The 26675-nt window shown below is 47.9% G+C and overlaps 2 protein-coding genes across 4 annotated transcripts in view; one reads left to right on the forward strand and one right to left on the reverse strand.

Annotated features, from left to right (window-relative positions):
• Window positions 1-1813: 1813 nt before the first annotated feature.
• Window positions 1814-3190, forward strand: POU3F2 (POU class 3 homeobox 2; the record flags this gene model as incomplete). Its single annotated transcript, XM_084283498.1, has 1 exon — window positions 1814-3190. One exon carries the CDS (start codon window positions 1814-1816, stop codon window positions 3188-3190), a length of 1377 nt encoding a protein of 458 aa, XP_084139624.1.
• Window positions 3191-22173: 18983 nt separating this feature from the next.
• FBXL4 (F-box and leucine rich repeat protein 4) overlaps window positions 22174-26675 on the reverse strand; it is a 58843-nt gene continuing 54341 nt past the window's right edge. For 2 of the 3 annotated variants that reach the window (XM_084283891.1, XM_084283892.1), the window contains exon 10: window positions 22174-26316. The gene's annotated coding sequence lies outside the window, so the exon portion shown is untranslated. The remainder of the gene's footprint in view (window positions 26317-26675) is intronic. The other variant, XM_084283893.1, reaches the window with a different exon arrangement.

The raw sequence follows: 26675 nt of genomic DNA on the forward strand, positions 1-26675 counted from the left end.
AGATTCAGAACTGGAGGATGAAGGGAAAAGATTAATATCCGTGAATTCAAATAATTTAATTTCAAATGCCGAACTTAGAGCATTATACCCTACCAGTTTAAACAGCGATGCAGATAAAATAGAAGAGTCTCGGGTGAATGAAGTGGCCGGAAGAATAGAGTTGCGGGGAATGCTGGAAATGAGCCTTCGTGCAAACTTTGCGGGAACTTTTTTTTTTTTTTTTTTTTTTTTAATTCCACACCTTTCTATCTTCTGGGATAACCGGTATTCTAGCGGGGCAAAAAGCACAGCTGATATTCCGTATGTGAGCGTGCAGATATATGTGTATATATACATATATATATATTATACGTGCGGGGAGATTTTCCTCCGTCTCGAGATAGGTGGGGAAATCTATTTGGACGGCGGATTTTAATTTCAATGGGTAATGTGAGCTCGTGCAATCAAAGTTATCAATTTCTGTCCTTTTTGTTTAGATTCCTTAGTTAAATGTGTTTGTTATATCTACCCCGAGGAGAAGCAACTTGAAAGTGTAGCTTTTGAGTCATCTTATAAATACATCCCTGAGGCTGCGGTTCTTGCAGCTTTAAGCAGTTTTCATTAAAGCAGCCAGCTGCCTCTTTGTGTAGATTGGATTTTTTAAAAAAAAAAAAAAAAAAAAAAAAAAAAAAGCAATCACTTGTGCACAAGCCCCGGCCTCAGTTTTGTCTCTCCGCAGGCCCTTAAAGTTGAAGTTTCATTCATGCCTTGGGTCTGCCCGCCGAACCGGCCCTCCTCGGCGGAGCAGGCTGGCGAGAGCCACACGGAGAGCGCGGGCCCGCGGACTTCACAGGGCAAGGTTAAAAGGGAGGCAGGGATCAAAACGCCCCCGGCTCACAAAAGGTGCATTAAACGCGCCCGGGCGAGGAGCGCCGAGCCGCCGAGCCGCCCCCCGCGGGCAGCGCCGGGAGCCCGGCTCCGGAGGGGCTCGGCCGCTTCCCCCCCCCCCCCGCTTTTTCCCCTCTCCCGGCCCCGGGGGGTGTCCGGGGACCCCCGCGAGGTGCTGCGGAGCGAGGCCGGCGGCGGTGGCGGAGGAGGAGGAGCGGCGGTGAAGGAGCCACCGAGGAGGGCTGGCAGCTCCAAGCCGCTTCCCACGGCCCGGCCGCACCGCAGCGCAGCGCAGCGCACGGGGATACAGCCCCGGGGATAGAGCCGCGGGTCAGCCCCGCGCGGCGGGCGGGGGGCGGGGGGGGGCTCACGGCTGCCTCCCTCACACCGCCGGCACCCCGCGGGTCCCGGCCACGCACCGGGAGCGGGACCGGTACCGGGAGCGGGAGCGGGACCGGGACCCGCTGCCCCCGCTCCGCCTCGTCAGGGGCTGCCCGCGCCGGGCCGCGCAACAGGAGCCGTTAACGGGCGGGCCCGGGGCGGGGCGGGGCGGGGCGGGGCGGGGGCGCGGAGCTCCTCACCCCTCGCCCCTCTCCCCCCCCCCCCCCCCCCCCCCCAGCTCCGGGCCCGGCCCCGCCGCCGCCCCCGTTCCCCCTCAGCGCCGGGCGGGCGGGCGGGGGGGCGTGTCGGGGGCGGGCCCTCCCGGCGCGGCCGGGCCAATGGGCGGGCGCGGCGGCGGCGGTTGCCAGGGGCGCCCGCGTCCGTCAGGCGGCGCGCGTCCAATGGGCGTCGGCGGCGGGGCGGGGCGGCCGCGCGTGCCTTCGCAGTGGGCCCCGCCGCCGCGCGGGCCGGGGGGGCGCGGGCGCCGCGCGGCGCCCGAGGCGCAAAAGTAGCTGTCAAATGCGCGGCGCCTTTCCCCGGCGCGCTCAGTGCGGCGCGGCGAGTCATGGCGACCGCAGCCTCCAACCACTACAGCCTGCTCGCCTCCGGCTCGCCCATGGTGCACGCCGAGCCGCCCGGCGGCATGCAGCCCGGCGGCGGCTACCGCGACGCGGGCGCGCTGGTGCAGGCGGACTACGCGCTGCAGAGCAACGGGCACCCGCTGAGCCACGCTCACCAGTGGATCGCCGCGCTGTCCCACGGCGGCCCCGGCGGGCCCGGCGGCGGGGGCGGCGGCGGCGGCGGCGGCGGCGGCGGGGGAGGCGGCGGCGGCGGCGGCGAGGCGCCGTGGGCGGCGGGCGCGCTGGGCCAGCCCGACATCAAGCCGGCCGTGGTGCAGCCGGGCGGGCGCGGCGACGAGCTGCCGCCGCCGCCGCCGCAGCACCCGCCGCCGGGCCGGGCGCCGCACCTGGTGCACCACGGCGGCGGCGGCGGCGGCGGCGGCGCCGGGCACCACGCGGCGGCCGCGGCGGCGGCGGCGGCGGCGGCGGCGGCGGCGGCGTGGCGGGCGGGCGGCGCGGCGCACCTGCCGCCCGGCATGGCCGCGGCCAACGGCGGGCAGGCGGCGGGGCTGCTGTACTCGCAGCCGCCCGGCTTCACCGTCAACGGCATGCTGGGCGCCGCGCAGCCCGCCCTGCACCACCACGGCCTGCGCGACGCGCACGACGAGCCCCCCGGGCCGCCCCCCGGGCCCCCCGGGCCGCCGCACCACGGCGCCGAGCACGGGGGGCCGCCGCCGCCGCCGCCGCCCCACGGCCCGCACCCGGGCGCGGCAGGGCCGCCGCCGCCGCCCGCCGCGCCCCCCGGGGCGCCGCACCACGAGGCGCACTCGGACGAGGACACGCCGACGTCGGACGACCTGGAGCAGTTCGCCAAGCAGTTCAAGCAGCGGCGGATAAAGCTGGGATTTACCCAAGCGGACGTGGGGCTGGCGCTGGGCACGCTGTACGGCAACGTCTTCTCGCAGACCACCATCTGCCGCTTCGAGGCCCTGCAGCTGAGCTTCAAGAACATGTGCAAGCTGAAGCCTTTGTTGAACAAGTGGTTGGAGGAGGCGGACTCCTCCTCGGGCAGCCCCACCAGCATAGACAAGATCGCGGCGCAGGGCCGCAAGCGGAAAAAGCGCACCTCCATCGAGGTGAGCGTCAAGGGCGCGCTGGAGAGCCACTTCCTCAAGTGCCCCAAGCCCTCGGCCCAGGAGATCACCTCGCTGGCGGACAGCCTACAGCTGGAGAAGGAGGTGGTGAGAGTGTGGTTTTGTAACAGGAGACAGAAAGAGAAGCGCATGACGCCCCCGGGAGGGACGCTGCCGGGCGCCGAGGACGTGTACGGGGCCAGCAGGGACACGCCGCCGCACCACGGGGTGCAGACCCCCGTGCAGTGAACTCGCGGCGGGGGCGCCCGGCCCCTCCTGCTCCTCCTCCTCCTCTCCTCCTCTCCTCCTCCTCCTCCTCTCCTCCTCCTCCTCTTCCTCTCCTCCTCCTCTCCATCCTCCCCCCAACTTTTGATCGTCCTCCTTATCTTATTATTATTTTTTTTTTTAATTTTCCTCCCGTCTTTCAAAAAAAAAAAAACGCGCAAAAAAAAAAATAAGAAAAAAAAATAACAAAACGAAACAAAACAAAAAAAAAATAAGCGAGAGAGAAAGAGAGAAAGAGAGAGAGAGAGAGAGAGAATCAAAGCAGACAAAGCACCTGCACCGGACTGTCCCTTAGACGGCAGCAGGTGCGGGGCGGTGTTTTGACCTTCCCGTGCGCTGCAGCGCAGTGAGTATCGCGCCCAGGCCGGCAGGGCAGGGGCGAGCAGGGGGCTCTGCTCCACGCCGGCCCAAAATTTGCGCCCTGCCCTGGCCCTGGGGGTGGCCCTGGGGGTGGCGAGGACGGGGGTGGGGTGGGGAGAACACGGTGGGGGGGGGGGGGGGGGGGTGCGCAGCAACCTCGCGGGTCCCCCGGAGCCCCCCCCCCCCCCTCCCCGACACAAAAGGCAGGTGGCATCGCGGACCGTCGCTCGGGGTTGGCACATGCTGCTGTGTTTATTTTCTGTGGATCCCCTGTAGGAATGAGTATGTGAAAAGGAAGAGAAAAAGCGAAGCTATCCCTTTTGATGTAGGCAGTATTTAACCGTACCGATTTGCACTGCAAGGAAATCGAAGTTTACATAAACAGATTCATTTTGTTTTCTTCCTTTCCCACCTTAGTTTTGAAAATGACTTGCATTTTCCACGCTGAGCGTTAGTCGACCAGTGACCGGTCCACGATGTGTTACTGTGTTCTAGCCTTTGCTTTATGTGTATATGTGAACTTTTGTTATAAACCAGTCTTCTTAAATATGTGTAATGCTTATTTTCTCCTTTTGCTGCAGCAGGAAGAGCGCATATATCTGTATGTATGCCTACGTACGCACGCCTGCCTGTACGTACATGCAGACACATATATGTGCAGTATATAATATATATATAAGATACGTATATATATATATATCTATATCTGCGCACCGCCAGCTCCCTCTCTCCAGGGGCTTGGCTCTCCCAGACGCTCGCTCAGAGGCGACTTGGGAGAAGGGAGAAGGGAGCCGACAAAGTAAACTTCATTTTCAGGCAGTGTTTGCGGGGGTCGAGGCGGGGGGGAAGAGCTGCTCGGCCCTCCCAGCTTGTTGCGGCAGGGGAGAGCAGGGCCCATTGTGGAGGAGCTCCGGGAGGTGAAACCACACAGTTCATTTCCAGAGTTTTCCCGGAGAAAGTGGCGCTCCCTGGAGAGGGAAGGGGGGGTCCTTTAGGCCTCCCCCGGTGGCAGGGTGCCGCCAGCCCCCCAGACTTGCCCCCGCAATGGGGGTGCGGTGCTGGGGGGGCCCACGCAGCGTGTCTGGGTCCCACCCGCGTGGGAACACGGCCCTGTCCCCTCGGCCCCTCGCCCGTCTTTTTGCTGCGCTGCCCCTTCTTTATTTTTCTGTTCATCCCCAGCCACCAACCCCCCCCCTCCACCTCCACCACCGCCACCTCCTCCGGTCGGGTTGCGGAGTAATTTATTGGACGAAAAGACCAGTTTAACTCGGGCAGCCTCGTGTCTTTCACTGGGGAATGAAGTGAAGTGGAAAGAAATGCCATTTTCAATTCGTCTTCCCCCCCCCCCCCAGCCCTCCCCACCCACCCCCCTCCCCGTTAACAGTTTTAAAGTGCATTTCGTGGCATTACCCTGATGGGAAACGGTTAACTTTCCAGAAAGAAAAAAAGGAAAAAAGAAAAAAAAAAAAGAGAGAGAGAGAGAGGGAGAGAGAGAGAGAGAGAGAGGGAAACCCACGGGGAAAGCAAAACAAAACAAACAAAACAAAAAGCTCTGAAGAGAAGCATAGGAGTGGGAACTCGGAGCAGCCTATGTATGTGTGCGCGTGTGCCTCTGTGTTTATGTACTTATGCACACGCACAGCCATACATATACATTAGAGGAACTTTAAACTATGATAGTTATAAATTCATAAAGGGATCATTTAGTCAGCACGAATGGGTGCTATATAGGCAAAACATTTTTATAAGCTAAAAGTTTACTTAGGTGAGTGTTGGACAATTATGGAGAAAAAACACGGAAGCGTTCTCTTGCAGAGAATCATATAAATATTGCATTCAGTAGCTAAGGCTTTAGACTACGTTTCTCATTGTCTTTTAAAGCGCCTGTGACATTTGGTTTTCTTTCTTTCTTTCTTTCTTTCTTTCTTTCTTTCTTTCTTTCTTTCTTTCTTTCTTTCTTTCTTTCTTTCTTTTCTTCTTGGCAAGACAGATGATGATTTCTAAGAGGCACATGCAGTAGCCTTTTTCCTAGTTTTCCAACAATCGTTACAAAGATACGGGCACCGAGCTTTTCTCTTTTCTTTTTTCTTTCTTTTTTTTTTTTTTTTTGGGTGTATTGAGCTGCTTGTTATTTAAAGTGTTGAGGACTAGCGCCTAGTGAAGTGAATCAGATCAGGGCAGATCCAGTGGTAAAGGGAGGAAATGAACTTTCAGACGCTTATTAATATGTGTGTAAGGTCAGAAAACGGAGTCTAGAGAAGGTTTGAGAAAAGCCTCAAACTCCAAATAGGTTTACTAAAAAAAAAAAAAAAAAAAAAAAAAAGTTACCACGCAAACCTTACCACTATGTATATATGTTTAATATTTGTCCTTTGAAATGCAGAAATAGTTTCAATGTTTTCTTTGTCTATTTTTCTTTTCCTTTTTTTTTTTTTTTTTTTAAACGCTACCCAGGGAAATATTTTCATATCATTTTTAAGTGGCCTGCCTCAATGTATATTTATTTCTTTCAAAGCAAACAGGTTCTGGAAACTGTTTTTCTGTAGCTTTAAATGAGTAGGTGAACAAAATCTATATGGGATGTAATTTTTTTTGGTTCAGTCTCTTTAAAAAAAATACTTTGTTTTGGTACATTTGGATGTGCTTGTGGGGAAAAATAAAAACGCAGAGATCCTTATATATTTATGTTAAAGTAATATTTTATTATCTACATAAAACAGAAATGCACAATACCTTCATAGTTTGTTCTAATTATTGAAATATCTTTATTTTATTTTTAAAGATAGCACAGATTTGCAAAGCTCTTAAAATTTGGAGGGAGAACGCCCCAGTACTTATACACTGAGCTGAGTTCTGTGTAAAGCGCCGCCGTTCCTTTATATCTCATGGAATTTTGGAATAAATTTTATGCCTATACCGAGAGGTTCCACGTCCCTGACTTCCCGGGCTTTGGCGGAGGGCAGCGGGGGCTGTGCTCGCTGCGTGTCCCCGCGGATGACCGCAGCAGCGGGGCTCCAAGCGTTTGGTTTTTGGGGCGCGCAGGGGGGCCCTGCCCCTGGTGCTGGCACCGAGACCCGCTCCTCGGCTTGGTCGCAGCGCTGTGCTCTGCCTGGAGGCTCGGCCCAGGAGAGAGCCGCTCTCCTCTGCTCCTTGCCCTTTGACAATTTAAGATCGGGCTCCCAAAAAATGGAAAAAAAAAATAAAAAGAAGGGAAGAAAAGAGGGGAAAGGCGGAGCTTCCCTACGGGGGAGCACTGTCGAAAGCCGGGGAGCGGGGCCGGCGGCCCAGGCTGCGGCAGGCGGGCGGTGCTGTGGCTGTACCTAGGGATAACTGTGCTGCCGGGCCGAGCCTCGCCGAGCCTTGCAGTGCCTTGCCGAGCCGTGCCATGCCGTGCCGGGCCGTGCAGGGCCGGCTGCGAGCGGCCGGAGCCGGGCGTTGCGCCGCGGGGGTGCCGGCGTCGGGGCGGGCGCGCCGGGGAGCGGAGCGGGGTCCTGAGCGGGGCCAGGCGGGGTGTTGAGACCTCCGGGGCTCGCTCGGTGCGAGGAGGACGGGGTCCCGCTGCCCCCACCCCGGCGGTTTCCGCGATAGTTTCGAGGCTTATTAGATTTAATCATCTTTCCTAACTCCTAGTCAATATCACGCTCATCCCGAACAGATTCAGCTAAATGATCTTATCAATAGTTTCGAGGAGAAGTGACAGAAAGAAGAAGTGTTTTGCGACCGCAGACGTGCTGACGGGTAAAATGTTTAAGCTGGCTATGGATTTGAAGCCCTCGGTCAATATCCCGCCGGATTGCCTGCGGAACGCGAGCAGCCTCTGCCCTCTGCAGGACACTTCGGGGGGCCCGGAGGGAGCCTTGCGCCTGTGACAGCAGGGCCCTGCTGGCTGCGAGCAGGGGCTGGCCGGGACGGGAAGAGCCTCTCCCGGCGGGATAGCCCCTTTCAGGAGCCGGGGGCAGGCCCGAGGCCGCGGGGATGGGCGCCGGGGAGGGCTCGGGGCAGCGCCCGCAGGGATGCTCCTGCCCCGGGGAGCGGAGGGCAGCGGCTGGCTCGGGTGCGCTGCCCGGGAGGGTAGGCCGGCCGGGCTGCGTGTGCGGGAGATGCTTTTGTCTCCTCTCTTTGTATTATTTTTTTTTGTTTGTTTCCTTCTTTTTAAGAGAAAGGGGGGAAAAAAAATAAACGGAGCGGCCGCAGGGCGCACTTTCTGCAGGTGGATGTCGGGGTGCGCGGCAGCGAGCTGGGCTCGGGCACGGCCGCTGCTGGCAGAGCCTCCCTGAGCTCCCTTCTTGCTGCAGCTCCGCTGCCGACAACAAAAGCCCGGCGCCCTCGGCTCGCTCCCTCCGACGGAGGCCGAAGCCGGGAGGCGGCTGCGTGTCCCCAGGGCCGTGCATCGCGGCTCCGGCTCGGCACAGCAGAGCGGGGACGGGGGGGCTGTACATAACCAACAACTCCCCCCCAAAAGGGCTGCTGCCTCCCCAGGTTAAACTTTGCAGAGCCCCGACGGGGGAAAAAGCGGCCCCGGTCGCCCCCCGCCGCCTTTCCCTCGCCTTCGTGTTTTGCTGGAGGATGCTCGGGGGCTGTGTGACCTCCCCCCGGCTCTCGGCCTGGGATGGGGCCTGGCTGCTCCCGCAGCCCCCAGCCCCAGCCTGTCGCCGTCCCCATCCCTCCTCCGGCCTCCCTGTGGGGCACGAAGCCCCCCGAGGTCTGCCCGAGCCACGTCGGTGGGGCTGCTGCGGCTCTTTGTTCTGGTGCTGGCTGCGCGGGGCTGCTCCTCCTGCGGGAGGGAGGAGAGGAAAGGAGAGGAGGAAGCCCCCCAGGGGGCAAGGAGGTCGGGAGAGGGGTTTTACCCGAGGCTTTTGGTCCCCACGCGTGGGAAAAGGCGGCGGGAGCGAAGGGGGGAAAGTTGTAGGAAAGCTGGGCTCTGCCGTGCCCTCCCCGCCGTCGGGGGCTGCTTGTTTAGCGTGTATTTCGGGAGGGGACAGGAGGGTGAGTGCAGGGGTGTTGGAGCCTCTCCGGCCTTAATCCGCAAAGGGAAATGGGTTTTTGGGGAGCTGCGGGCGCTCCCCCGGTGCCTTGCGGCGAGGTTTTGCCGTCGGGGCTGCGGTGCTCCGCTGAGGGCGGCTGGAAGGCTGCCCCGGCCGGAGGCTCTCGGCTGCACTGCCAAGGGTGCGAACATTTTGGGGTAAATGCCTTAAAGCCTAAAACAAGCGTGCTTCGGCGGAGCGGCTGAAATAAACCCGAGAACTTCCCCGAGGCGCCTTCCCAGCGGGGTGCGGGACGAGCACCGGGCCGCCCGGCCGTGCGCGGCTTCCCACGCTCCCAGCCTTGTCCCCAGCCCCAAAAAGGGCCCTGTCCGGGGGCAGCCCCGCTCCCCCCCGACACAGCCCCGGCTCGTAGCCGGGCCCGGGTCCCCAAGCAGCGCTCCACGGCCGGGGGCCGGATCCTGCCCCCCTGCCCCGCTCTCCGCCGCCCGTCCCAGGGAGCATCTCCCAGCGGGTCGGGGCAGCGTGAACAGGGCCCCGGGCCGCACCGCTCCTCGCCCGGAGTTTCTCTTCCTCCTCCTCCTCTTCCTCCGGGCACGAAGATGCGGGCGGAGGAGCCGCTTCCCCCCTCTTTACCCCGTCCCGGCCGCCCGGAGCCGTCCCGGGAGCTGTAAGAGGCGCTCGTCTAAAAGTTCGGGGCTGTTTTCAGCCCGCCCGCCTCATTCATTAATTCCCTTTTCCCTCCTTGATTCATTCATGTCTGCAGTCATTCATTGCCAAGTCCATGGAGGCATCAGCTCCTTGGTCAGTAGGGGAGACGCACAAACAAGGATGGTGCTATTTATTTCCCTCTGCCTGTGGATTTCCAAGACATTCAAGCAGGCACAATCATTAAACTAATTTGTATTTGATTGTTTGGGCGGACGGGGGTGAATTTTATTGCACTAAGCATTCAAGCACGCACGCATCGCTGATTACCAGTATACATTAAATAAAGTTGTTTGTACACATTGTCTTACCACATATAGGCAGTCTTATTATTCTAATTACTCTAATTAGTGCATTGAAATGTTTTCTACTTGATTTGAGGAGACAGTGATTAGTTCTATTACTTCTTTTAACTCTTATTTCATGGAAAACTGTTGATGCATGTTCCAATTACCTTATTTTTCTCTTTAATATCGTGCGGGCCAAAAATATGATGAAATAATAGCGTTGGCGGGCAGAAACTTTCATCTATTTTCCCCATTAAAAGAGCTTCCATTTTTTATAGTTTCCCCAGCAGATATGCACATGTATTTTATTTTATTTTTTTATTTTTTTTTTTTTCCCAGGCGATGGCGAATAATTATTTCTAGCCAAAGCAGCGTGTTTCTCCTCGCATTTTCTTCTGCTAATGCTCGGACACGTTCTGCTTGGAGCATCCCCTTTTTACTTTCCTTTTTTTTAAAAAAAATAATTTTATTTTTTTTTCCCCAAAAAGGGAATCGGAGGTGTATTTCACGCGAGCCCTCTTTGACAAAATTTAAATTAATGCCGCTATTAATTGATAAGATCAGTTCCTCAAACACGTTCCTTCGGTAGGGAATTGTAATTAAAGCCTTAATCCCGTTTGAGACTTCTCCTTTCCCAAACCCTTTCCGGAGGGGTTTTTGTTGCCGTGCCCGGTGCCGGTCCCGGAGCGGCCGGACCCCGGCGGGGCAGGGAGGCCACCCGGTTATCGGGGCAAGCATCGGCACTATTGGGCCAATAGAGGTTTTGTGTCGGGTTTTGGTGTGTGTGTGCGCGCCGTTTTGCCTTTTGTGTCGATGTGCGAGGCACTTAAAACGAGACGGGTACAAAGCCGGCGGTGGGGAGGGAATCTCGCCTCCCTCTCACGTTACAGCCGGGGAGAGCGGCTGCTGCTCGGTCATACAGACACTGCTTTTGTTGTTGCTGCCTCCCCCTCCCCTTCCCGCTGTTTTGTTAAATAAATACGAAGGGGTGGGAAAAAAATACGGGAAGAAAAAAAAAAAAAGAAAAAAAAAGCAAGGGAAAAAAAAAAAAAAAGTCCCGTAAAATTCTTAGAAGTCCAGGTCTGGAGGGAAATCTATGGAGTTACATAGGTAAATACTCGGCCTAGGCTGCTTATACTTTTAATATTTAACCTGGGATTATCCGGGATCTGAAGACGTGTTCCTAACCTTTGCCAATTGCCTATGCAGAAGAAATCCCGCAAGATGCACAAAGGGGAGAGGCGGCTGCCAATTGCCGCTGCCGAGGGGCTCCGAGCCGCCGCTGCTGCTGCTGCAGGAGCCCCCCCCGGCCCTGCGCAGCCCGGCACCGGGACCCAAAACGGGACCGGGACTGATTTTGGGGCCAGGACCGGGGTCGTGCTGGAGCGGCCTCGGGGCCGCCTTTGTCAGGAGCCGGGGCGGGTGGGGGCTCGGCGGGGGCTCCCCCTGCCCCGCAGCTCGCCCCCCGGGACCCCGTTTTCCCCGCACTGCCCGGGGGTCCCGGCGGGGGGGTGCCGGTGTTGCGGGGCGGGGGTGCGTGCGGGGTGAAGTCTCCCGGCTCTTCCCCTTGCCGCAGAGCCCTGCCGCACATGGGGCGGGCCGGGCAGGAGCCGTGCATTGCCCCGATCGTGTGCAGCTCCCCGCAGCCCCCCGCAGCCCCCAGCCCCGTCCCGGTCCCGGTCCCGGTCCCGGTCCCCGCGGGGGCAGCGCCCGGAGCCGGGCGTGGAGCTCGGGCTCCCCCCAGCGGCCGCCGGGAGCCCCGGGCCGGGGTCGGGGGTCGGGGGCGGTGGGCGTCCTGTGCCCCCCCCGCTGCCTCTCCCCCTGCCCGGCTCGGCCCCGGGTCCCCCCCGTGAGGAGCAGGGGGCAGGGGCCCGCCCGAGGGGTGTTGAGGGCGGGTGAGCGACATGTCGCGACAGCAGAGCGTCCCGATAGCTCGGCAGGCAAACGGAGCTGAAAGAAGCCGGACCAACGCCAAGGAAGATTAAGTTTCGGAGGACAGAGGCCGTCACGCCACGGGCAGCAAGCACTGCGGCACCGAGAAGGCGTGGGGAGATCGCCCGTTTCCCTGCTGAGCGCCAGCCGAGGACCCGTCGGGGGGAGAGAAGCAAGGCCCCGTGCCCACGGCTGCTCCAGAGGAGGTAAGAGGCAGCTGCAGCCCCTGACAGCTCGGCCCGAGCTGTCCCGGCTGCAGGGAGCCCAGCTCGGGGCGGGCAGAAAGCCGGAGAAGCTGCCTTTGTTTTGGGGACCCTTTGGAAACTGGAAGATAAGCAAGGCTTGGGTTGCTCGTCCATGGGTTTGGGGAACTGGATAACGCCATCCTCTTGTGCACCAGTTTCACTGAGCACCCTCGATGCGTAACTCCCATCCCGAACCCAGCAGCAATAGATCAGGGCAGAATCGGGGTGCTCACCTCACTAAGATCCCAAATGCCTGTCCTTTAGCCGAAGGCATCCCTGTACCATGGGCTGGGACACTTTGAGCTATGTCCTGTGGCAAGGGGCTAGATCTCACTTCTCTCCCTGCCAAGCTTCCCGTCTGCCCCAGCCCCACAACACCTGCACATCTCTGGGAGGTTGTCCCGGGCCAGTACCTGTCAGAAGCCAGTCAGAGCACCCGGGGAAAACGTGAAATAATTCTCTTTCGCAGAGGTAGTTTGTCAGCTTACACTCTGGCTTAGCAAGGCATGTATCTGCCTACATCCTACCAGCCACCTGAGCAATCGCAGTGAGCTATCAAACTGCAAAATTACAGTGAGATTTAGCAAAGCACTTCTCTGCAGCTTCCGTGGCTGGAGCCCTGTACAAAGGGCTCGGACTGCTGTTCCAACAAGTGCCCCTGGTTTACAGGTGCTCAGCATCACTGTGCGGGTCCCAAACACCCAGCCTGAGCATCCTGCCAGGGACTACCACATGCAGGGAAAAGTGCTTGCACTGAGGTGTCCCAAATGCTTTCTGTTGGAGATCAGAAGTGTTCAGGCGATGAAGCCGCTTGGTGGAATTGCTAGGAGGCAGTGCAGGCAGCGGCTGGGACAGCAGCGAGCATTGTAAAACACAAGTAACAGTCCCACTCCAGCATCCCAACCTGCCAGCCTATACAGAGGAGTATCCCTGGTGGACATGGCCTGCTTTCTCATTTTTGTTAGCAGTTTCAAGACAAAATCTAGCATTTCCCGACTAAAAGGCATGGCCTTTCTGCCTTTGTAAGACATGCTGCTGGTCTGCAAGGGGGAGGCTGCAGCAGGTACTGACCACCTGGGAGACTGAAGGATGCAAGGAGGAGCTGGAGTCCCCTTACTCTCTCAAATTTAAATCCACCATGCACAGGAGACCTCTGGGGGGGGGAGGAAAAAATGTTTTTTATAAGAGAGTTTTTCTGAAGAGAAAAAAAATGTGCCAAGGAGCGAGGTAGTACACCGGCTTTCTTGCAAAGGGCAGAGCGCACATTTTCGTCTCTTAGTCTCTTAGAGCGCTTAAGGAAAGAAGTGCTTTTATCAATGACATGTCATTCTGCAATTTTAGATGGTAAATTGGGGTAACACAGGAGGGACAGGATGACATTTGCCACAGGTCAGCATTGTGCTCACGGCCAGGCTGTTACTGGCATGCAGCCCCGCTCTGGAGCCAGGGTTTGATGTTGCAGCTCCAAGGGCCAGCGCTCAGGCTCAGTTCCTGCCAGCCAGAAGACATAAAAAGTGCCTAAGGGAAACACAAAAAGGTGGGTTGTCATCCCCACCCCCTGCAACCGACCCCTTGTTACCGGTGACAGGCAGCACCTGGTCGTTAGCTGTAGATCATTAATCCTGATCTATGGCTTCTTTCTGAAGATGTGCCATCTTGGGCAGCGGAGATGCAGATGTGAGAGCCTCTGCACCTTCTGGAGAGCAGCAGAACACCAATGGATCAATACCTTAACTTGAAAGCTGCTGTCATTCTCTGAAGAGACTGAATTATTTAGAAGAAAAAAAAATAAAATAAAATAATCAGAGCTGCACTGTAGATCTCGAGGTTGGATCAGTACCCACTCTATTTTGCTCTTTGAAATCCCATCTTTTAGCTAATTCAAAGATAAATATTGAGTCTTGCATAATACTCCAGCTCTAGGTGAATGCCATTAGCATGCAAGGCAGTAAGCGATCACAGAGGTGGAAAGGGAATTGCAAGTTTAGTCACTTGTTCCCAGGTCAGTCGGCAGGCACTGCACAGCCAGCAGCGCAGTCCAGGGCTTCCGTCTCACGTCTCTGCGTCCACCCACTGGCTTTAACCCTCACCCATTGCCTGGAAATGAGTGCCTCCTGCTCAGCACGAGGTGATGGCTGCAGACCTTAAAGAAAAGGTCTACAGGAAAGAAAAGTTGCTCCGAATCACCCTACCAGGTCCTTTGTATGGGAAAAAAAAATACAAATACTGAAATAATGTGCCGTCACCTTCAGAGAACCTCCGTATGGTCAGGTAATTGTGCACGCAAACATCTTGCAATTCCTACACAGAAGTGATTGCAGAAATGCAATGAAAATGTCCAAGCAGATGTTGTATATATAGGAAGTTCTCCAAAGTTCATCTCAAAACGCTATTGTGTCAGATATTTTCAAAGTGCCCAGTGAAGCTCTTTAGCACTGACTCTTTGCTGCTGTCCCTGCTCAGAAACAGCTGCTTCCAGCAAGAGATCCCCAAGAGCAGGTGTTGGAAAGCGATAGCAGACACCAGACTAAGCCATTTTCAACAGCATCTTGAAGCGAGAATGAGAATTGCTTACATCAATCACACCTTCTTAGATGTAACACCACTTTCTTTTTATTCCCATTCCAGTTTTCATTAGCTCAGAGCTGCCTTTGATAATTTTTAGCAACTGTTAATAAGACTAATTTAGGCAAGGTTCCCTCGATTGTTCTATGCAAGGCCTCCCATGTTAAAATAAAGTTGTTATGTTTACTATTGGGTACAAGTATCAGAAACAAAAAACTAAGTGGTTTAAACCTAAATCACATTTTTCTATTGCATTCTGTGTAATTTTTGGACTATTTAATGTTTATCATCTTCTTTTTTTTTTTTTTTTTTTGGTCTGTGGTAGACTTTGGTTGCAGCCAGTGAACGAAGCTAATTCTAAACACAATTTATCCTTCTTACTAAGGAACCATGCAGACCATCACTGGTCCCAAACAGGTCTCGGAGACCTGGAAGTGTTTAGGTATGCCAGTTCTTCTCCTGGTGGAGAGCAACTCCTGATCCCACTTGTGCACACCTAAACACGGGTTCTTCTCTTTCCTCCCAGCACTTCAACACCGTGGGTATCTCACACCATATTCCCTCAATATGACTGAAGGGTCTGCAAATCCTTGCTATGGCTCCTGAATTTTTTTAAAAGAAAAATAACCTCCCCAGTGAAATATAAAAATGTGTATGAAGGAGAGGGATACGTCCTTGTTGCAAAAATGCGGTTGCACTTTTTTTAGCTCCTACAGAAATCTGGCAGCTCAAAACCGCATGGCCACTGTGTCAGAGAATTTTGATTTCTACCTCTTCAAAGCCACGATGGAAAATGTTACATTAAAATCTGCTTATCATAATAAATGTCTGCATTGTATGTGACAACACTTGATACTACCAGCAAATAAACATTTGCAGCATGCATGGTATCAGACCTACATTGTTTTACTTATATTCAATTAAGATTGCCAATTGCATCTTAAGGTAACAGAGGCGCAGTGACACTTTTTGAACATTTTCACAGAACATTAAACATTCCTCAGTCCCTGTGGACTGATAACATGTAAAACTATGTAAGTACTGAGAACACGTAATTGCTTTCGCTTCCCCAAATAATAATGCACTTCTGACAAACAACAATGTGATAAAGTGTACTACAGCCTCTCAGGCATTAAAACCTGGGAAACCTGATATATTTTAAAATCTGGATTTACTTTTTGTTTTGTTTTGTTTTTAATTTATTTTTTAACAGTTTGCTTTAACAGAAGTGCCACACAGAGAAATGAAAAGCCACCTGATATCCCCACTTACATGTGTGCGTGCTTTCAAAACTTGCAGAAGCAGCACTGAGAAACTGGTATCTGCCAAAAACGGGACAGACAGACACCAGGTCTGAAACTGTGTGTGTCAGAAGCCAGTTGTGCTTTGTCCATGATGCACAGAACTAGGGTCCAGCCTCGTCCTTTCTCTTCTTGGTAATCAGAAGCAACAGCAGCTGAATGCTGGTGCTCAAATACAGCTTCAGCACATTTGAGGCGCTGCTGGCCTAAGGCAAAGCTGTGATACAAAAGCACACAAGTGAAGCTGGACACTTCTGCAGGTGCTGGAGATTAAAAGGAGCCTTAAGTAAAGTTTCCTTAGAGACACAAGAACACAACTCAAAGCTACTATTTGTTTTAGCAGTTTTTGCTGGAGAGTTGCCTTGAATAATTAAGAGTAGCAGGCAAATTCAGCAAACACTCTTAATATAAACTTTGTCTAGAAGAAAATGGTCACTGATTAGACTAACACCAATTTGGCAGGTAATTCTGGATCAGTAAACAAATTTTCTAGACAAGATGGGGGAAAAAATCTATCCTAGCAGTTACTTCCAGTTCAGCACTCAGTTGTCCTGGACAAATCAAGTCCAGCTGATAACCTGTCACTGTCTGCTTCCCATTTGAAAACCTACAGAAGTCTGCGAAAGCTTTGCTGAGCTATTATCAACTTTCTGGAGTTCCACAGCACTTATACACAACTACATAACTACCTAACTACCCAACTAAAACGATTAAAAATACTTTATGGTAACACCATTTGTGTTTGAGTAGGAAATTATTCTTGAAAGAAATTCAACTTTTTTTCTTTTTTTCTTTTTTTCTTTTTTTTCTTTTTTTCTTTTCTTTTTTTTTTTTTTTTTTTTTTTCTTGGAGGCCTCTTTTGGTACATTGTAATCTCCTCATTTTGCTTTATATCCCATCTGTCTATATCTGTCTGTTGCCTCTTGCTCTGTACCTAAATCAGAAGCTGTTTCAGGCAGTGAAACATTTGCTGTTTGTTTAATGCACTGAGGTCTATATGCTTTCATAGGGCTACAGTATTCTAAAAATTAAGCAATTATACACTTAAAAACATCTCATGACTTTGTATCTAAAAACACTCAGGAATAACGTTTCAAAATGAACAGAGATACAAATATGTTCAACCTGTTCTTCTAATACATCATATTTTGTTATTTCACCATTTTTTCTTTCAAATGAGTGCACAAAAGGACAATGAATGTAGACAAAATTTTATTTTTGTTTTATTTATTCATTATTTTATGTACATTTGGTATTTGGCAACACAGTCAAGGGGATACAAATTAAGTTTGCAAAGCAAGATAAATATATATAGGTTGGATATATATTCACATTTCTGTCATCTTGGAATTAGCAGACACCGACAACTCAGAGAGGACGTCGATTCCAACTCCTTTACACTGGCAGTAACAGAATAAAGCTGCACAACACTGTTACAACATTTTAAATGATTCAGCGTATCAGAATAAAACAGGCCCAATTTACTAAATAGTACTCATTGACATGTAAAGATGTAATCTAATTTTTAAAATAAAAAGAAAATATATTTGAACAAGTAATATAAGGCATTAGACTTCTCCCTAATAAATTCAGTCACTTACAAATACAGAGCTAACTTCTCTGTTTTGTATAGGCATGTAGGTAAAGCCCCTTCATCACATGACACCTTATATCACAAATATATGTCAAGTGATATGTGCCAAAGGTATTCAAACAAGGAGGCACAAGGTATCTGTGCCTGCATACACACAGAGACCTTTGAGTTTTACATAGAGAAGATGCGGTAGTCAAATCTCTACAAAAATTATACATTAATAACATACCTTCAGTTCACCAAGCAGAATACTGAGAAGAGAAAAAACACCATTTTGAAATATAATCAAGTAAAACCAAAAAAGCCTCGGAGGAGAATACTAAGAGGAAATATAGAGATGACTCTGAGGTAAACACCGCTGGTACAAACTAACAGGGGCACAAAGCAAAAAATGGGGTGAACGTTGGGTGTGTACGACTTATGGAATGACAGTCCAGAGAACAAATTTGGTATCTAACACTGTACATCCAGACACAGCTCTGGGAATACTCACTATGCTTAGGACTGCAGCTGTGCAAAATAATGGAGCTCAACACCGGGGAACAGCCATGAAAAACACATCCACGTACTGCTCCCCCCACCTCCTGCTTTTGGTCTTGCAAACCAGTCTTCCACACGCCTTAAATATGTCCTCACTAGCTTTTGTAAACTAAACTTTCCAGTGTCTGCTTCTCGAGACTTTAGCTAGGAAGGTTACTGAAGCCGAGTAGGACGTGCGTATGTTCTCATAGGCTGACAGCAGCATTAGGGCTTGAACCACTCTTATGAGGGAAAAGCAAACAACCTCAGTTTGGATGCTTTGGATGTAGTAGTGAGAGGAAGTATGTAAAATTATAGAGTCTTAAAACACAACCAAAAGTGGCTATCCTCATTTATGCTAAGTCAAAACAAGACATTTGCACAACCAACATGCTCTCACCTGCTTCTTGTTACACTCACACTGAAGTTTATTGCCTGTTTTTATTTTCTGTTTGCCTCATTTTACTACCCAAGTTGGGAGGCTAAAAATTGTTTTCTACTATTTAAACACTTAAATAGTAGAAAACAAAAGTTTTTTTAGTTTTAGCCGAGATGTGTTGTAGGAAGGCATCACATACAGTTCAATCATCAGAGCAAAGAAAGCAGTGGCCTTTGGCAGTTAATAGGGAGCATTAAGGGATAAGCAGCCTCTTACCCTGAACCCACACATGCTAGGACAGACTATGTAGTTCAGGGAGATAGACTCCAATTACAGCTAGTTTCATGTGGTTTATGTGGGCTTTGCTTCTCAGTTCAAGGCTGATCTCCTGATCTGAATTGCCCCATGGAGGAACATACCTATCCAGAGCAAAGGGCTAATAAGAGAGCAATTTCCTGACTTTGGTACCTATCCTAGATATTTAAAATTAGATGATACAAATAGCCTCCAACTTTAGAAAATATACTTAGAGGCAATTATCCCTTTTCCTTCTGATTTGTCATTAAAAATGAAAAAAAAAAATAGTAACTTGCTTGTGGTGTTTTGGTGCTTGCACGTATAGCAGAACTATTTACAGATACTGTCCAGGACTCTTCCCTCTATTGCTGCTCTTCTACCTATTACATAAATTAGTCCCTTTAAAAGGTAACATGGTAGCAGCTGGTTGTTTGTCAAAATCCCATTGTGGCAGCAGAAAGTGGATAAAAATATTAATACAAATATTAATAATATAATAAGATAAAAATATTAAGTCAAACACCATGAAAGTATGTTGTTGCTAGTTACTTGAGGGGCAACGAGGAGAGAGAAATCCTTTTTAAATAAATTCAGGTGTCGTGTTTGGGTATTTAAGTTCAAAGGCCTGGAAATGCCATTCCTTCTCACTCACACAAATAAACGTGGGCAGAAAATGTCCCCAGGCAATTCACACACACCACTTGTGGAGATCAGACCAGCCTCAACACACCCTAGCTGCACTATAAGCCTGTTGAGAAGACAAACACAAAAAGCCACAAGATGCTAAAGAGTTGTAGTGGTTTTATGCTCACTAGGAAAAGCTAGAATGAGACCATCAAATCAATTTCACTAAGATGGCTCAAGGGACAGCTGGTAATTAGGACTTGTCTGTAAGTGAAAGTTAAATGAGAAAGTGCAAGGTCCCCCTGCAAACACACTAATTCCTGAATATTTAAATTCATTTTTGGTAACTATTCCAAAATAACTCCAAGCATAGACTAGCCATTAGTTTCCAAACCACAACCAAACAGCTGTTTATTAATTTCCCTCTGTTCAATGCAGAGCAGTGTGTATCATGCAGAAGTCTTTGGTACAGCCATGAGGAAAGTCAGTCTAAACAGACCAACTTTCAGTAGAGGGAACCCGTCTCCTGAGAGTGAGCAGAGGACCGGACTGACAGTAAAACTGTCCTTAGCCAACAGCTCTTCACCACGGTACAACGATAAATAACCACGCAAGGGATGTTAAGTTCATCACATTATACTCAGTATCTCCCTGAAATATTCTGACAGTTCAGTGTTTCATAAACCGTCATCTTTTTCATCTGAATTCAAATTTTCACATTTTGACACTATGAATATTTAACCACCAGACTCAGTTTCCAACAGAGTAAGCACGAAAAAAATGGCACCCAAAGCACAGTAAGCCAAATTTATCCTAAGATCTATGTAAATAAATACTAAAAATAAGAAGACACAAACCAAAGTTCCTAAAGTATTATAGGCTAGCTTCTGTTTAGAAACTAAATTTTGTCAGTACCCCACAACAGAGGCATTTATCTTAGTCCTTGGTGTAACTTCCAGACTTCAGAGTCAGAATAATACTAATAGATAATAAATATACTATAATGCTAATAAATAATATACTATAGTAATACTAATAATAAAATAGTTGGGTGTGGTTTTTACGTTACAGAACTGTACATTGAAAATGTCACCAAAATTTTTTGTTACATTTTCCCACTAATGTAAACAAAAATAGCACTTCTCTTAAAAAAAAAAAAAAAAAAAAAAAAAGGCAAAAGAACGAGATTCCTGTGCCTACTTGTGACATTACATATTTTTTAAGACACTTGTGTGGCCAGCAGGACTAGGGAAGTGATTGTCCACCTGTACTCAGCTCTGGTGAGGCCACGCCATGAGTACTGCATTCAGTTTTCGGCCCTTGTAACAAGAAGGACGCTGAGGTGCTGGAGTGTGTCCAAAGACGGGCAACAAAGCTGGTGAAGGATCTAGAGAACGAGTCTTACAAAGAGCAGCTGAGGGAGCTGGGGTTGTTTAACCTGGAGAAAAGTAGGCTGGGGGTAGGGGGAGCCTTATTGCTCTCTACAACTACATGAAAGGAGGCTGTAACCTGTAGCAGTTAGGATTGGGCTCTTCTCCCAAGCACCAAGGGATAAGAGGAAGCGATCTTGAGTTGCACCAGGGTTGCACTTAGCCTGGATATTAGGAAAAAAATCTTCACTGAAAGGGGCGTGAAACACTGGATCACAGTACTGCCCAGGAAAGTACTGCCCTGCCGCCCAGGGAAGTGGTTGAATCACCATCCCTGGAGGTCTTCAGAAAACGTGTAGGTGTAGTGCTTAGTGACACAGTTTAATGGTAGACTTCACAGTGCTAGATTAAAGGTTGGACTAGATGACCTTGGAGGCCTTTTCCAACCTAAATGAGTCTATGATTCTGTGATTTCTTCCTTTTCTCCCCCTTCCACCACTTTCACCAATCAGTACACTGACACAAACAGAACAACCATAGTGCAAGTCTCAGATGACAAAGTCACTGAGGGGTGAGGCAGAAATGGACCTCTGGAGGCCACCAGGTGCAACCCCTGAACCCCTGCTCAAGCAGGGCCATCTACTTGCCCAGGGCCAGGGATCTCAAGATCTTTGAAGAGGGAGACTCCACAACTGCTTTGCGCCAGCGCTCAGTCAACTGCACAGCAAAGTAGTTCCTGATGCTTCAACAGAACCTCCTGCATGTCAGTTTGTGCCCACTGCCTCTTGTCCTGGCACTGAGAACCCCTGGAAAGAGCCTAGGTCCCTTGACTTACTCCCCTCTATCAGATTCTCCTATCACACAAGCCTTCTCTTCCCCAGAGTCTTCTTTTTATCTTTGTTTTTACTTCAAAAGTACAGTTCATGTCCTCAGAAAGGACAAACTGCAAAAAAGTAAACTAAATCTTGCATACATCTGTGTGCACACGTACATTTTTATTTATTTATTAGGAAAAAATGCAGTTGGGCAGTGCTAGGTGAAGAATATTTTTAGGTAGCTAGGTAGACATTAGGCACTATGGCACAAGCATGTATACAAAACAGTAATATCAGTGTTTTAATGCTGAATCTTGACCTAGAAATGTAAGTATGTGACATTTTACAGGAAACTAAATTCCTGGGAATGGTAACTGCTGATCTAGAACAATGAATGCACCTTCTTCATTGTCCATAAATAGGTCTGGTCACGTTTCCACAAATTTCCATACCAACTGCCTCAAAAGTCCCATTTGCTTCTTTTTCTCAACTTTCTTGTCATTTGGCATTTCTTTAGTATCTGAGGAAAAGTGTGGTGTTTTTGTTTGTTTTTTAATATTTGCATTATTTGCTTGTTTTGCTAAAAAGGGAACAAAACATTCAAGAGAAAAACTTCATTCCTCACAAAGAATCCTCTCCAACTTAGGATGTCTTATGACAGGCATCATTCTTAAATCAAATCAAACTAGAGCTACACAAATCAAACAAAAATAATACTTTATCCATTAGCTAAAAAGATAAATACTACCGTCTGCTACTACTGAGGCTGAATCTTCTTAAAAAGAGCCACATCTTGCCAAGGCCCTTCTTTGAAGATCATAAGGCCCTTCACACACAAGACTTATGACTCAATCCCTCCTGATGTCAGCTATCACAACTTGTCCCACGTGTGGTAGTATTTAATTAAAAGCCCTTCTTGGACTTCATTGCCAACTAAGAAATCTGAAATGACAGAAATTAACATCTCAGTGAAAGCAGTGAAAGACAAACTTTTATTTTGGAAAAATGTTGACCATGTCTAACATAGCATGTACAAATGCATTAAACCAGGAATCTTTCGCTTAGTAATATCAAAAGCTACAACTTACGGAATCATTGCAAGAGAGTAATAATGAACATGTAAATCAATACATAAAGCCACCCCCAAGCTCCATATAATAAAATGCTACATTTTATCTAGTTTTTGTAAATTTAGTAGTCCTGCAGATGCAATATGGGAAATATATCCCATAAGATGCAATAAGTACACACAGTAAGAACCAGGACCAAACACACAATTTTTTCAAATGCACAGTGGGTATCATTGCTGATGACAGGAGAACAGTTAAAGTAGTCATAGGTTTAATTATAGCAATATGAAAGATTATCAAAATAAATGCAATACATTAATTCTGTTTTCCACTTAATTCCATGCATTCATAGAATTATACATATAGCCTGTTAGATACATGAAATTTTAAAATAGAGAAAGGAGATGCATTTCAATTTAATAAGAAAAAAAAAAAAAAAAAGACAAAAAAGACACTACAGGCACTGGCAAGGGACTTGGGGCAGAAGCAGATCCTGGAATTAAACAAGAAAATACTTTTTAAGTTGTCAACATCTCTGATTTATTTCTTTCTGGATAGATTTTAGAAGGTTTTGACATTCGGGGATGGATGTTGTTCCAGTCTTGTTTTTCACTATTCCAAGGCAGGGAGTACAACACTGGATGGAATTAATCTCCGTCTGGTATTCCAAAGAAAAGTATCTAACCTGAGCTAAAATCACAGCTTCTGCAGTCTCCACAGGGGCTCTCCAGAAAATCATTCATTCTACTTTCCTTAAATATCTATCTTAGAAGAAGATTAATAGCTCTCTTGAGGTGCCCAGATTCCTCCCATAAACCAAACGTCTCTCAGACAGCCAGCACTCAGCAAGATGAATTCCACTCAGTGTACCATGATTGCTGGACATCTTACATTTGGAAAAGTTGGCATGAGAGCCGTAAGGAAATGATCAGGCAACAAATAGAATGTTTGTTGTTGTTTGTTTGTTTGTTTTTTTCTGAAATTTGGATATCTAAGTACATGGGTATCATAAGGTTCAAACTCCTATGTGAACTGTTCTTCTAAAGTCAAGCTCAGTAACGTACTTAATTGAGTGCATAATTTAAACAAAAGAAGCCCATCCATATCCAGAGAGATATCTAGACTAGTCAGACAATTCTGGATTATGTACACTATTGAATTAAAACCTTTGAGAGTCAGGAAGATTTTAACTGCTAAAATTTTTGTATTAACTTTTTAAATGACCAGAATAATGAATGTCGTATCTCCCGATGTGACAGCCCATGCCAACTTCATACATATAGTACAGAAATCCCCCTTAAGTTGAAGAATAGGAGAACTTCAGAACAAGACACTTTTTTTTCCCCAGGCATTTTAGCAATTTTTTATTTTTATTTTTTAACATTCACCAAAGCACATCTTTTACCATGCTTCAGAAAGATTGATGAGATCAAAGGACAAGATAAGAAAAATGGAATATCCTTAAAAGCAGGATTTAGATAATGTGACAGAGGGATGGTCGACTGTTGGAGAAGATGACCCGATTCCAAAATAATTAAACTCCTCTGATTGATTTGGCATCATTCATTTTGGATTAAGTGAAACTAGAACAAGTTTCCCTCTATATGACTGCTTCACATGGAGAGTCTCCACAGTAGTTATCGGACTTTGCATTCGCACTCTACCATACCCTGTAATATCTTCCATGTGCAGACAAACAAAAGGCACTGTGGCAAAGCAACACAGGAAATACCAGGCACCTAATGGCCAGGCTTTTCCTGTTGCACAGATGGAGAGGGACTCAGTTTCTGTGTACAGTAAAACAATGTTTTAAAAACACAACTGCTACAAAACACCTTTGCTATTATGATTACTTCACAAAAGTAACTGATACATGAAAACCTTTGAGATTTATACATAGAGTATATATACACACAACGTGTATATACATACATGTATGTATAAATGATATATATGCACATCTAAGTATAAAATAACTAAAAATACAGTGACCTATTCTTGCTTCATTGTAACATATAAGGAAGGTCTAAAACTATTTTATTTTTTTTTATTAGAGATATCAGAAATGTAAAATCTGGTCTTTCCTTGCTTTGCTGGAAGACTTCTTGCCGGTATAAAGCCTTAGCTAAAAGAGCTTTTAACTCACTGATTGAAGGTTAAGGTGTACAAGTACAGATGAAAGTATTCCCCAATTATTTCTCAACTATATGACTTTATTACATTATCAATAGCTAAGTTTTAAATGGTCCAAATAAAGAACAGACTTCAATTTATCTTTCAAGATAAAATAGAACATTTCTGACAAAACCAACTTCAAAAAGAAGACACAACATAAAGAAAAAAATAGTATGAACAAAACGTCAATTTAAACCTCCTTTATACTACCTAAAAAGCAACAGAGAACAAAATCCTTTACACATACATGATTACAAAAACACTTAACTTGATTCACTGATGCTGAATAGTAGGGACACTCTACTATTTACCTAGTTTACCAGTATGAAGGCACAACGGATATAACTTCATCCACATCCCATTCTATTTACATTGGAAAACAAGGAAGATCTCTAAGAAAGAAGGAGATAAAACAGATGCACCCTGAGAAGTAAAATTTCTCAACAAAAACATTTGTTTTAAAATACTGTTCTTTGTAAACTCCTGTTATCTGAACCTGTGTTTTCCTACAATGCTTAATAATGCTTAATATTCAGTTACAATGAAAAATATTACTTGTAGATAAAAAAAACATCAAAAGTTAAGTTCCCAGAAAAAATAAATCAATCCAAACCTGATGGAAACAAATGAAGTCTCAACACAGAATCATGCCAAAGCTGACATCTGTCAGTGGGGAAAAAAATATCTGAATTTAAAGATCTCTAACAATGTCCAGTTTAATAAAAATGGAATGGCATAATATAGCTGGAAATCCCATAGTGCCATCTGTATAGAGGAAAAAAAATCAGAAAGCTAACTGTGTATGTCCATCTTCAGATCTGGAATTCCCAAAAGATTCTGTAAAATTAAAAAAAAAAAAATCAGAAGAAAAAGGTCTTCCTATAAAATCAGATAGATGTTTTGTAGCTGTTTCATGACATGGTTTATAAAGTATTGGCACCTGCACAAAGAGTTCATAGTGTTCATTCAGGAGTCAGAGATTGTCGAATCTGTAACATTTCGTAGCAGTCCTCTACTAGTGGATGGGTTTTTACCGCATAAATTGAAGTATTCTTTGCCAGGGATCTTCAGTGCAATAACGCATTTCTGCCAGACAAAATATTTTCCCTCTTCTTCCAGTAGGTAATAAGTGCCATCGTGACAGTAATGGTGGAGCCAATATCAAATGACAGGCTGCATGTCATGGTCCATATTCATCAACAATTGCTAGAAAAGGTAAAACACTAAACTCTCTCTGTACATAGCAACATACTCTAGCCATGGTATTAAAGAAGAAAGAGAAAAGCTTCATCCAAGTAAGTACAAAAAGTAAAAAAAAAATCTTTATAATTTGTCCATCAACACAGTTTTCCTTCTTCAGCAGCTAAACAGTATTAAAGAGAGAGCGCAACAGTACTTGGAGCTATCACCTCTTGGAAAACAAACAAACAAAACAAATACAATACCTTATATTAGTAAGTCACTAAATCATATTTGCCCTTGTTTCAGAACCACTGTATTTTCATTGCTGTTTTACTGAACAAAGATGCTTGTTCTTATACTTGATAGCAGATTTGATTTCAGCGCAAGAGACAGTTGCTAATACATTATCTCAAGTATTAATATGTTTTTTAAAATGGTACTTGACATGATAAACAGATGTATCACAAACCAACAGTCTTCACCATGACAGAAATTTGAAAAGAAAATTGCTGTGGAGTTTTCTACACACCATCAGTTATGACACTAAGTACCTGGCTCAAACTTTATATCCAATATCAAGAAGCAGCTCGCAATTTTCTCTCTCGTTTCTGCTATAAGTTCAGGTGGAAGGTTCTTGCTTTTATCTGTTGTGTCGTTTAGGCTGGACTGTAAAACATCACTACATCTATTTCAGATGGAGGAAGGGAGAAAAATGTATCAGATACAGTTCATTGCCAAAAAAAGGAAGAAGACAAAGTGTCTCTTCAATCCATTCTTACAGAAGCTTAAGCAGTTTTTCAAATAAAAAAATTTCTAGGCCTGATCATAAGATCTTATGCTGCAGAACAAACTAAAATGCTACAGTATGTGTGTATGTATATCTGTAAACATCTATATATACATACACACATGTACATATATATATATACACATAAAAGGAAGCACCCATATTTTTCTTACTGCTAAATATTCAACATTTTCTTTTATCTAGATATTAACACAGTCTACTGTCTATAACACCCTATAAAGGGATATTTAAGATGT

This window comes from Netta rufina (assembly GCF_964035555.1).
Source record: "Netta rufina genome assembly, chromosome: 3".
Classification (NCBI taxonomy): domain Eukaryota; kingdom Metazoa; phylum Chordata; class Aves; order Anseriformes; family Anatidae; genus Netta; species Netta rufina.